This window comes from Pseudorca crassidens, chromosome X, assembly GCF_039906515.1.
Source record: "Pseudorca crassidens isolate mPseCra1 chromosome X, mPseCra1.hap1, whole genome shotgun sequence".
NCBI lineage: Eukaryota > Metazoa > Chordata > Mammalia > Artiodactyla > Delphinidae > Pseudorca > Pseudorca crassidens.
In genome coordinates, this window is record NC_090317.1 from 59,505,131 (window position 1) to 59,518,003 (window position 12,873).

A 12,873-nucleotide genomic window follows, 5' to 3' on the forward strand; every position below is an offset into this window, starting at 1 on the left:
TCTGGTGGTTTTTACCTTGCTCCTTCATCTGCTTTGTGTTTCTCTGTCTTCTCATTTTGCTTATCTTACTGTGTTTTAGGTCTCCTTTCTGCAGGCTGCAGGTTCGTGTTTCCCATTGTTTTTGGTGTCTGTCCCCAGTGGCTAATGTTGGTTCAGTGTGTTGTGTAGGCTTCCTGGTGGAGGGGACTGGTGCCTGTGTTCTGGAGGATGAGGCTGGATCTTGTCTTTCTGGTGGACAGGACTGCATCCGGTGGTGTGTTTCGGGGTGTCTGTGAAATTATTATGATTTTAGGCAGCTTCTCTACTAATGGGTGGGGTTGTGTTCCTGTCTTGCCAGTTGTTTGGCATAGTGTGTCCTGCACTGTAGCTTGCTTGTCATTGAGTGGAGCTGGGTCCTAGAGTCAAGATGGGGATCTCTGAAAGAGCTTTTGCCATTGGATATTATGTGGGACTGGGAGGCCTCTGTTGGACCAGTGTCCTGAACTCAGCTCTCCCACCTTAGAGGCTCAGACCTGAGACCCGGCTGGAGCACCAAGACTCTGTCAGCCACAGGGCTCAGAAGAAAAGGGAGAGAAAGAAAGAAAGAAAGAAAGAAAGAAAGAAAGAAAGAAAGAAAGAAAGAAAGAAAGAAGGAAAGAAAGAAAGAAAGAAAGAAAGAAAGAAAGAAAGAAGGAAAGAAAGAAAGAAAGAAAGAAAGAAAGAAAGGGAGGAAGAAAGAAAGGAAGAAAGAAAGAAAGAAAGAAGGAAGGAAAGAAAGGGAAAGAAAAAAAGAAAGAAAGAAAGAAAAGAAGGAAAGAAAGAAGGAAAGAAAAATAAAAGTTATTAATTTAAAAATAAAAATATTATTAAAAATAAAACAGTAATAGAAATAAAAAAGAATGAAAGAGAGCAACCAAACCAAAAATGAAATCCACCAATGATAAAAAGTGCTAAAAAATATAGTACAAAAAAACCCAGAGACACAGAACCCTAGGACAAATGGTAAAAGCAAAGTTATACAGAGAAGATCACACAAAGATGCATAGACATACACACTCATAAAAGGAGAAAAAGGGAAAAAATATATATATAAAAAGGAAGAGAGCAACCAAATCAGTAAACAAATCAACCAATGATAATAAGCTCTAAAGACTAAACTAAGATAAACTTAAAACCAGAAACACATTAGATGCAGAAAGCAAACCCCAAGTCAACAATTGCTCCCAAAATCCACTGCCTCAATTTTGGTAAGATTCATTGTCTATTTGGGTATTCCAGAGATGCAGGGCACATCAAGTTGATTGTGGAGATTTAATCCCCTGCTCCTGAGGCTGCTGGGAGAAATTTCCCTTTCTCTTCTTTCTTCACACAGTTCCTGGGGTTCAGCTTTGTATTTGGCCCTGCCTCTGCGTGTAGGTCTCCTGAGGGCGTCTGTTCCCTGCCCAGACAGGACAGGGTTAAAGGAGCAGCTGATTAGGGAGCTCTGTCACTCAGGCCAAGGGGAGGGAAGGGTACAGTTGTGAGGCAAGCCTGCAGCAGCAAAGGCCAGCATGACGTTGCAACAGCCTGAGGCGTACCGTGTGTTCTCCTGGGGAAGTTGTCCCTGGATCATGGGACCCTGGGAATGCGGGGCTGCAAAAGCTCCCTGGAGGGGAGGTACGGATAGTGACCTGTGCTTGCACACAGGTTTCTTGGTGCCTGCAGCAGCAGCCTTAGCATTTCATGCCCATCTCTGGTGTCTGTGCTGATAGCCGCAGCTCGTGCCCATCTCTGGAGCTCATTTAGGCAGTGCCCTGAATCTCCTCTCATCGTGCACCCCAAAACAATGGTCTCTTGCCTCTTAGGCTGGTCCAGACTTTTTCCCAGACTCCCTCCTGGCTAGCTGTGGCATACTAGCCCCCTTCAGGCTGTGCTCACGCAGCCACCCCCAGTCCTCTGCTTGGGATCTGACCTCCAAAGCCCAAGCCTCAGCTCTCAGCCACCACCTGCCCCGGTGGGTGAGCAGACAAGCCTCTCAGGCTGGTGAGAGCTGGTCGGCACCAATCCTCTGTGCAGGAATCTCTCTGCTTTGCCCTCTACACCCCTGTTGCTGCGCTCTTCACCGTGGCCCCAAAGCTTCCCCCCCACCCACCCACCGTCATCACCAGTGAAGGGGCTTCCAGTGTGTGGAAGCTTTTCCTCCTTCACAGCTCCCTCCCAGAGGTGCAGGTCCTGTCCCTATTCTTTTGTCTCTGTTTTTTCTTTTGCCCTACACAGGTACGTGGGGAATTTCTTGCCTTTTGGAAGTCTGAGGTCTTCTGCCAGCGTTCAGTAGGTGTTCTGTAGGAGTTGTTCCACATGTGGATGTATTTTTGATGTATTTGTGGGGAGGAAGGTGATCTCCATGTCTTACTCCTCCGCCATCTTGAAACTCTGCCCCAAATATCTTTTTACATACTACATTTTTTACATTCAAGAAAGGTAAAAAATTATTTCCAAAGAGATATTAAATGGTAGAATATGCTTAAAACATACCAGAGACCATTCGCAGAGTCATAGTATTTTTTAAATGAACAAATTAGAAACTACTAGAATTCTGTGGTAGTCTGTTTTCTCTTTACAATTATAGAGTAAGGGTTAGAAATTTCCAGAAATTTAAAAGGTCTAGAACTTTTAAAAAATGAAGCCTTGTTTTATTTTGAGAGGTATGCATTTTAAATGTACCAAAAAACCCAGAAAAAATGTACAGTCACTTAACCTATCTTATTGTTGATTTCCTCGTTATTAAAAATAGGATTAATAAGACTATGCAGGGGCAGTCATGAAGATTAAAATAGATATCCTATGTTACAGACATTCTGTGATTTAAAAATGCCTTGTGTATGGGACGTGTTCAATAAATGTTAGTTCTTCTCTACTCCATTACCTTACTTATATCCCAGAGTACCTCAATCACAGTAAAGTCTTAATGATACTGAACGGACGGTTGATTGGGGAAAAAAAATCATTTGAACTGCTTGATTACCACGATTCAACAGATTCAGACTGTATAAATTCTATATGTAAAAAGATCACAGAACTATTTCTCAGGCTCTGATCATATGATTCCAAGCTCAGATATTTTTACACCATAACCCAAAGAGGGAAATGAGAGAACAGACAAAAAAGCTAGTTTTAGAATTAACAATAAGATTAGTGAAGACACTACATGAATTATTTTCATTGGTTTTTACTGAGGGAAATTAAGAATAAAGCTTTCCTGAAAGTGTTTAGTAAATCAAAGGGAACTTCCCTGCTGGTCCAGTCGTTAAGAATCTGCCTTCCAATGCAGGGGACGGGAGTTTGATCCCTGGTCGGGGAACTAAGATCCCACATGCCACAGGGCAACTACACCTATGTGCTGCAACTACTGAGCCCGTGTGCTCTGGAGTCCACATGCCACAACTAGAGAGAAGCTGGCATGCTGCAACAAAGAGTCCACTCACCGCAACTTAAGATCCAATGCAGCCAAATAAATACATTAAAAAATGTAGATTAAAAAGAATCAAAGGTGTCAGAGAAAAGTTACTTTAAATGTGTAGGGTGGTCATACCTGTTCTATCCAATATGGTAGCCACTAGTCAGATTTGGTTATTTAAATTTAAATTAATTAAAATAAAATAAACCCACTCCTTAGTCATACTAGCCGAATTTCAAGTCCACTATAGCCATATGTGGCTAGTGGCTGACACATTGGACAGCACAGATTTATAGAGCAGTTTTTTCATTGCAGAAAGATTTATTCAGAATCACTTGTCAAGTCTTAGTCAAAATACTAGGTGTAGGAGAATCATAAGGGCTGGAGAGCATCTCTTGAACAGTTTGAAGAAAGTCAAAATTGAAATTGTGGAATATATGACCACGAAGTGTTACATTTTGTTATAAATGGCCAATATGCTGACTCCAATCCATAAGAATCCTGAGAACTATAGACCAATAATTCTTATTCTTACATCGTGGGTGAGGTGGAAGATTAACAGCAATATCATCAGATGCTTAAGAAAACATAACTTATTATGTAAAAGCAATCATGATTTCTATAAAGGAAAATTATGACTGACAAAACCAACTAGGGTTTTTTGAGCATTTTGAGTAAGGGAGTTGAAATGGTTATAACTTATTTAAACTTTCAAAAAACTTTTACAAGTTTCCACACCAAAGGCCGTTAAAGTGTCTGTCATTGAATAGATGGTCTCTAAAATTTCTTCCATACTAACATCTGATGCTGACCTTCCTGAAAATGAACTGCCAAGCTGACAAGGAAAATCTGCGTGGAGATCTCGCAAGACTGAGTGAGTGGGTAGAACTCAGCAGATAAGCTTCAATGAGCTAAATATTACTTATTAGAAAATGAGCTTCAAACAATAACCTTGGCATTTAACATACTGAAAACACAGAGTTGAAGGATAGCAATAAACAAAAGCTCCTTTGATTCTTCAAATATGAAGGAAGCTGAAGCAAATTTAAAGGGTGATATGCCAGAAAGGATACAGAACCTTAGCAGTGACTATCATAGAATCTTATCTGTTATCTAGTCTATTCTTCCACCTGAAGATGTCACTCCTGTCTCATCCTACCCTTTTTTGGAATATTTTCAGTTTTGAGTGCTCCCCTCACGGGACCAATCTGTTTAATTATTTGATTGCTCCAACTGTTAGAAAATAGATATATTACATCGAATTGAATTTTGCCTACCATAATCTCCACCATTGGTTTTGGTTCTGAATTTCGGAACTAGGCAAAAGAAAAATAATCTTTCTTCCACTTACATTCCCTACACATGCTTTAAGACACCTATCATGTACAATATGTACATACATTTTCCTGCTCCTAGTGGGGAAGAAGATATTAAAAAAAAATCACCCAAACCAGAATATAGTTGCAAAATAAGATATGTTACTAAGGAAGAAACATCTTCCTGCAAGAGGGTATAGCATGATTTCCCTGGTGGTGCAGTGGTTAAGAATCTGCCTGCCAATGCAGGGGACGTGGGTTCGAACCCTGGACTGGGAAGATACCCCATGCTGCAGAGCAACTAAGCCTGTGTGCCACAACTACTGAGCCTGCGCTCTATAGCCCGCAAGCCACAACTACTGAGCCCAGGTGCCACAACTACTGAAGCCCGTGCGCCTAGATCCCGTGCTCCTCAACAAGAGAAGCCACTGCCATGAGAAGCCTGCACACCACAACGAAGAGTAGCCCCCGTTCACCGCAACTAGAGAAAGCCCGCATGCAGCAACGAAGACCCAACACAGCAAAAAATAAATAAATAAAATAAATAAATTTATTAAAAAAATAAAAAGAGGGTATAGCAAAGGAACCTGACCTAGACTTGTCCATTGTTTCATGGATCTTTATCATATCCCTGGACACCAGGCATAATGATGTTCATCTGTCTTCCTACACATTCCAGCAGGACTTTGGACCAAAGAGGTTTTCAACCAATGTTTATTTTTAAAAACGTTTTATTTTGAAATGACTTTAGACTTACAGACAAGTTGCAAAAATTGCACAGTGTGTTCCTATATTACCTTGACTCTGCTTCCTCTAAAGTTTACATCTTATATAGCTATAGTACATTATCAAAATCAGGAAAATAATAATGGCACAATATTACTAACAGCTGTAACTAATTAACTAACTAAAGTTTTATTTTTTCCATTATTAAAAGCAAAATACTCTGAAAATTTTTGAATGAGTAATAATTTAAACAATGAATTTCTTTTTCTCACCCCTGACCTCCAACCATTCAGTCTCCACACGCAACCCCCTAAGCAGTAATCATTTTTATAGTTGCTTGTGTATTAATCCAAAGTTTTTTAATATAAATATAAGCAACATGAATATATATTCTTACTTCCTCCTCTTTCTTATACAGAACGAAGCACACCATACACACTTTTTTGCACCATTTTTTGTTTTTCACTATAACTGTCTTGGAGATCTTTTCATATCAGTACAGAGATAATCCACTTCGTCTTTTGTAAAGTCCCATAGCGTTCCATTGTATGGATGTACTATAGATTATTTAACTAGCTTCTCTTGATAGGCATTTGTGTGGTTTCCAATCCTTTCCTATTGTAATCCATGCAGCAATAAAAATATTATAAACATATCAGTCTGCACTTATGGGAATATATCTGCAGGATATTCACTCCCCCAAGTGATATTGCTAGGTCAAATGATATATGCATTTGTAATTGCCAAACTGCCTTTCCACCAGCCATTTTCCTCAGAGCCTTTCTAATAGAACATATTAACAAACTTTTGGATCTTTACTAAAATGATAGGCAAAAAATGGTATTTCAGTATAATTACAGTCACGTTTCATAATAATGAAGGAAGGTTAACATATTTTTATATGTTTAAGAGCTATTCGAATTTCCTTTTCAATGAACTGTCAGTTCATCTAATTTGTCCATTCTTTTATTGAATTGTTGATCTTTTACTTCACGATTATGAAGAATTTTTATATATTAAGGAAAATTAACCTATAGTTTCCCACCTAAAGAAAAGTATTGTTAATATTTTGGCATACGTATTTCCATCATATATGTATACTTTAGAAAAAGGATAGTTGTGATCCTTCACCATTACAGTTTTCTATTTTCCTATTTTCCACTTGATTGATGCTTGCTTTACAATGCTGTTAGTGTGACACAAATCAGTTAAGATTTTATCAGAATCGCCATAATTTGATACTGATGGTAAGTCCTCTCAATGATTTAGCCCTGAGTGCTTAACTACAGGTTTTCTGCTTTTGAATTTTTACAGAGGAGGCTCTTCCTCAGCAAACCAGAACGGCCTAGGAAGATACACTTAATGGTTGATCACTGCCATCTGTTGGTAAATATGGAGAATTTCATCCAGTGACTTTCCCCTGTGGCGTGGATATTTTATTGTTTTTGAAAACATATCTTAAAAATTCCAGAAAATTTGGGTGCATGATAATCTTAAATAAAATGACAAAAATAGGAACAAAGATTAAGGAAGCTTAGGAGTTTAGTCCGAACATATTTTTCTTCGAAACACTGATTCAAAAAGGTGCATACACCTCAATGTTCATAGCAACATTATTTACAATAACCAAAACAAGGAAACAACCGAAGTGTCCATCAACAGATGAATGGATGAAGAAGATGTGGTATAGATATACAATGGAATACTACTCAGACATAAAAAAGAATGAAGTTTTGCCATTTGCAGCAGCATGGATGCACTTGGAGGTTATTATGCTTAGTGAAATAAGTCAGGGAAAGATAAATACTGTATGATATCACTTATATGTGGAATCTAAAAAGTACAACAAACTAGTGAATATAACATAAAAGAAGCAGACTCACAGATATAGAGAATACAACTAGTGATTACCAGTCGGGGGAGAGGGAGAGGGAAGGGCACTATAGGGGCAGGGGAGTGGGAGGTACAAACTATTGGGTTTCAGATAGGCTCAAGGATATATTGTACAACACAAGGAATATAGCCAATATTTTGCAACAACTGTAAATGGAAAGTAACCTTTAAAAATTGTATAAAAATAAAAAGTAAAAAAAATAAAATAAAGGTTAAAAAAGCTGCAAAATAATATTCCCCTCCAATTACTAAGATTCCTTTAGTGTTTCTAACCAATTAATATTATTTTCCTAAGCAGAATATTGGACTGTTGGAAAAAACTAATCTCAGTAAAAGATATTATTTCTACCTTGCTGATTTCCAGTTCACTTTACATAACTGGTTGTCATGGACAAATTAATTTAATGAATTGGATAAGTGACACAACATAAGGTTTTAACTATGCAAATATTCATAAAACTGTGACTAATTGTTTACTGATAAGGTAGAATAATGTACATATCCAAAGATAATGCAGACTGAAAATGTAGCAACGGTCTGGAGATTATCACAATTTGCACAGTGCCATCTGTAGTGGAGTGCTTGATAACGTTTAACTGTTTGAAGATGATATTAACAACTTCTAGTGAGAAATTACTTAAATAATATAATATTCTCAGGTATCAGTAAAGAATACTTTAATTATTGGATATTATTTTCATTTATTATCTAGGAAGAATAATCTCCTGGATTTGGTAAATTGATCATTTAAAGCTTAGCACATTATCTCCTCCTGCTTTCAATTCATTCTATTTGAAAACACAGTAAATCCAGCAATTTGGTAAGTTTGTGATTATAATGCCAAATTTAGAAGATCTTATTTTTAGTCAAAGTATTCTTCCTTTTCAGTGAGCACATCTCAATATTTGTTGCCTCCACTATATGGTTTATTATATGCTCTTTAAGTCATACCAGTATTTATTTCTTTGCTCTTCAGACTATGCCAGTTACCTGGGTCTCTATCAAATGTAGGGGTGTTTTTTTTTCCCCTCTGGACATAGCTGTCATATATTTTCACCAGGTGAAAGTAGCTAAAGCATGTTATATCCTGTGGCTGAATGTGGCTGAATCATTACCTGGCATGATAAACTTAAAGGCAGATAAACTTAAAAAAACATATTTATGATCAGAACAATAACTAAAAATAAACAACAATAGCAATGGTGAATTCTCACAGGACTAAACTATGCAGCACACCTTCCTGCCAGAGATTCACAGAATATATTGGGACTTCTAATTATATGCTCATGCTAGGATTGTAACAGCTTTGAAAGCCACAAGCTATTCTGTGCTAAAAGTAAAAGTGGGTGGAGGTGAAGAAGAGGTAGCAAATACGTAGTCTTACCTCCACCCACTCAAATCTAATTGTTAAGTCAATTAGAAAAGATTAACGTTGACAATTCAAGAATGAACTCAGGCTCTGCTTATTAATTCCTGGTTCTCTGCGTGTGAGTTAGCTGAATAAAGAAAATAGTGATGAATTTGCATGAAAAAGCATTATTCACGTCTGTGGAAACCTGATCTGGGCCTTAGCTTCTGAAAAGTCATCACACGCCAAAGTCAATATTTTAAATGTACACTCAGAGCACAGTGCATCTGGACACCCTTCTAAAAAGTTTAACTCAGTTGAAAAGTTTCCTAGTCCTCTATTAAATTGTTAACCTGCAGTCCACTTCTACTTCCTAATGCCCTAGACTCTGGGAAACCCTCAAGAAGAGAAGAATATGGTAGATTGAGACCAGGCATGGTGGTTCACTTGTGCCGTCCTCAGTAAAGGGAAATTTAGGAAATGTTCACAGCAATGAAGAGAAAGTGTCTACAGTGGAAGTATTCAGATAGATGTAACAGGAACGGAGCAGACATTTAGCCATAGGAAGTCTGAGACCAGGAAAAGGGAGAGTAACATTTATTGAATATAGCCTAAACGATGTGCACTGTATTGGTCCTCCTCCTGAATTTTATCCGCTATTAGAGCTTGTATAGCATTAAGTAAAAAAGGGATGATGAAAGGAGAGAAGCAGATTTGAAAAATAGGTGGGTAGCCAAAGTAACTACAGAGGCTAAGAATAAGTGAATACTTAGAAGAGGAAAAACACCATCTCCCTGCTTGCTTTTCTAACTCATAGGATTCATCTACAAAATAATTGGTCACTTCAGGAGAACAACTGACAACTAAAACAATCTGACAGCCCTAGAGTTAGCCTTTCATAACATCAACATTATTCACCATAGTATATTCATCCAGAGTACCTTAAACTTCGTTTTTGAAAAATGGTTTAGATAGACAGATAGACACAGATATATTCAGAAACACATAAATCCTATCCTCATTCTCTAAGTTCCAATATTTAACTGTTCTGACTTCTAATAGAAAATATATGACCACTATCATTCACTCATCCACCGTTTATCAACTTTTTATCTTAACCTTTTCATGAGTTTTAATTTTAACTGGCCTTGATACTATTGAGAAGGTACCATATCAGGAATATATGTAGAATTATACTGAGGCTTGTGTTCTTTAGTCTCAAAGTAGGTCTTCCTTAAAATATAGAGATCATAATTGGGCATATTCTAGGACTAAAATACCATAACAAAAAGATGATGCTGCAGTGTCTTACTAGCGATTTGTTTGATTTAAAACAATAAAAGCATTGCTGCTGCTTCTGATACTTGTGGTTGGGTATGACATCCAGACCTCTTACTTCAGAGCTATTCCTAAGGTACACTGAATTGAAGAGCTCCACACAAGTCTTCTGTTTCAGAGGATCTGTGCTACTGAGAACATATTGTTAGATAAGAAGAGATTTTCAGCTAATTCAAAAAAAAAAAGCCACATAGCTCTAATCCGTGTCCTGTTACGCATATCTTTCTAGTCCTCTTTTAGTGGCTTCCTTTTCCCCTTTGATATGTGTTTTAACTTTCCCCAAGGCTGCCTTTGATATATGTTTTAACTTGATTTTACCTGGAAAGAAATGCTGGAGAAAAGAAGGAGAGAGCACTCCCAGTGTAATTTGCCCCAGGCCTGGCCTGTACTCTACTGATAAATAACTTGTCATCAACAATCCCATATTTGTACAATTTGATCTTCTGATCACACTTCATTTTGTTGTCTCTGACTACTTCTTTAATCTCCCAAAGTTCTTTTTGTTTCTCTAAGGCATTTCTCTCTTTGGTGTCTTCTGTAAGCTTAGTTTACCTTACAAATGAATTTCAGTGTTTACCTGGCCTTGATCAGGTTGAGAAGGTCTCATAGCAGTATCAAAAGCATGTGCAGAATTATGCCGAGGTTGGAGTCCTGATAAACTCCTCTGTTCTCTGGCACAGTAAATTAAAAAATATATATATATATATAGTTAGGATAGAGAAGTAGCTTAATTGGTTATAAATCACTTTTTAAAATAAACTCATTTTTGACAACACAGAATGAATGTTCCCATCTTAAGACTCCATTATTATATGTACCCGAGAGAATGCAATAATATTGGCTACCATTTGTTGAGTATTTTCCATGCTCAAAGTGTTTTACTTTACATTATCTGATTTTTCCCAACATTTTATTAGGAAAATTTTCAAACACACACCAAAATTGAATTTTATAGTGAATGCTCATGTATCTACCACCTCGATTTAATCATTAACACTTTACTATACTTGCTTTTGCATATATCTATCCATCTATCCATCCTTCTATCCACCCATTAATCCATTATATTTTTAATGCAATTGAAAGTAAATTTCACACATCAGTTTATTTCACAAAAATTACATTATCTTACTTGAGTAAGGCTTGCAAGATAAGTATTATTAACTCCATTTTACAGATGAGAAACCTGAGGCTGAGAAATTTTAAGGAAATTCCCCAAGGCCACACAGTCAGTGATTTATAGGACAGGGATTTGAATCCCAGTCTGTCTTGCTCTATGTCCATACATTTTCCACTACACTAAGGAATCTTCCAGAGTATATATAGAAACACTCTGTCAATTCACAATTGAGGGAATGGCAGAAGGGAAAAAAAGGAGCTCAAACTAAATTATATTTTAACTGAAGAAAAATAAGGCAGATTAATTCTTTACCCAAAAAACCTATAAATAAGTCTAAATGCTTATAAACACTATTACTATTCTAATCTATAATCAAGCTTTTTGTTTTGCTTTTGCTTCTCAATGCAGTTTTCCATTAATTATTTCATTTGATTCTCACAACTATAGAGAAAAAGGATATGTATACCCAACTCTTCATTTATAAAGGAGGAAACAGGGGCTAAGTGATCCTCTCAAAGTCATAGACAATTAGTAGAAGAGAGAGGATTGGAATACAAATCCAGTGTTCTAGAAAGCTTTGGAGTAGGAAAACTATGGAGAATACTTAAAAGGTGACTTGTTTATGGGTATGATTTCTAATTAAAATGATTCTTTAAAATCTCAGGAGGTTTCCAACCTAATTCTATTCTTAGAAGTGTGAGGCTGACAGTACAAGCCACTTCCAATTTTAAAGTAATATTTCAAACTATCTTCATACTGCATAGAGGGTAACACTATCTTGTCACTGGAGAATGATACTTTAAAGTAGATGCTAATTTGAATTAACTGATATAAAATTGGTGAGATTTTACCCTACTGGTATTTACCTTTCATATTTCTATCATTTAGAGGCAGTGCAAAATATAAAGGATACTATTTGCTTTTAAGCAAAAAAACAAAAGGAATGCAACAGGGCTTTACAGCTTTCAGAGCACTGTTTTATCTCATTAGAGTCCATTAGTGTAGCATGGGGATTAAGAGTTTAACCCTGGGAGTCAGATTGCCTGGGTATAGACTTAGCCCTGTAACCTCAGCCAAGTTATTTGATCTCTCTGTGCCTTAGTAATCTCATCTGTACTTTATAGGGTTCTTGTGAGGATTACATGGGCTGATAGGTATGAAACATTTATAATTCAGCCTGATACATATAATAAGCTGTCTGTAAATGATTGTTGTTTTCAGTATCAATCTCACCATCTCTGTAAGATGTGTAGGTCAGATTATAGCAATCTCTACAGCTGAGAAAATTGAAGCCCAGTGAAGTGACGAGATTTGCCCAAGACAGAGTCAGAATACAGTCAAGCCTATTGGATGCTGGGGGTTGGGGTAAATAGGAGATACTGGTACAGCTGTCCCCCTTCCCCCGCCTCAACTCTTAGGACAGTATGTGTGGTGCATACAAATAGCACGTTGGTGGAAGGAAGGCAATGAAGTAGGACAATTCTTTAGTGAATTACACTTGGCTCACTTGGTTTTTATCTGAGGAAGGGGCTTTACAGTTTTTGTTGTATCCAAATCCTGAACAAAATTTATTTAGTTATCCTGACTTTTGTTCTAATTTAATTAAATGTTGATGAATATGGAAGAGAATATATCAGCTGTATGCATGATAAATGATATCCGTTATTTCTTGAATCATTTAGTGATCTCACAAGCGATTTCCCATCATTCTCAGATG

At 37.1% G+C, this 12,873-nt stretch overlaps 1 protein-coding gene across 6 annotated transcripts in view; it reads right to left on the reverse strand.

The window, feature by feature from the left end:
* The window catches only part of APOOL (apolipoprotein O like), a 229,086-nt gene that overhangs the window by 30,573 nt on the left and 185,640 nt on the right, over positions 1–12,873 (reverse strand). For all 6 annotated transcript variants that reach the window (XM_067724588.1, XM_067724591.1, XM_067724590.1 and 3 more), the window contains one exon: positions 10,614–10,707. In XM_067724588.1, the coding sequence (XP_067580689.1) occupies positions 10,614–10,707 (94 nt within the window). The remainder of the gene's footprint in view (positions 1–10,613; positions 10,708–12,873) is intronic.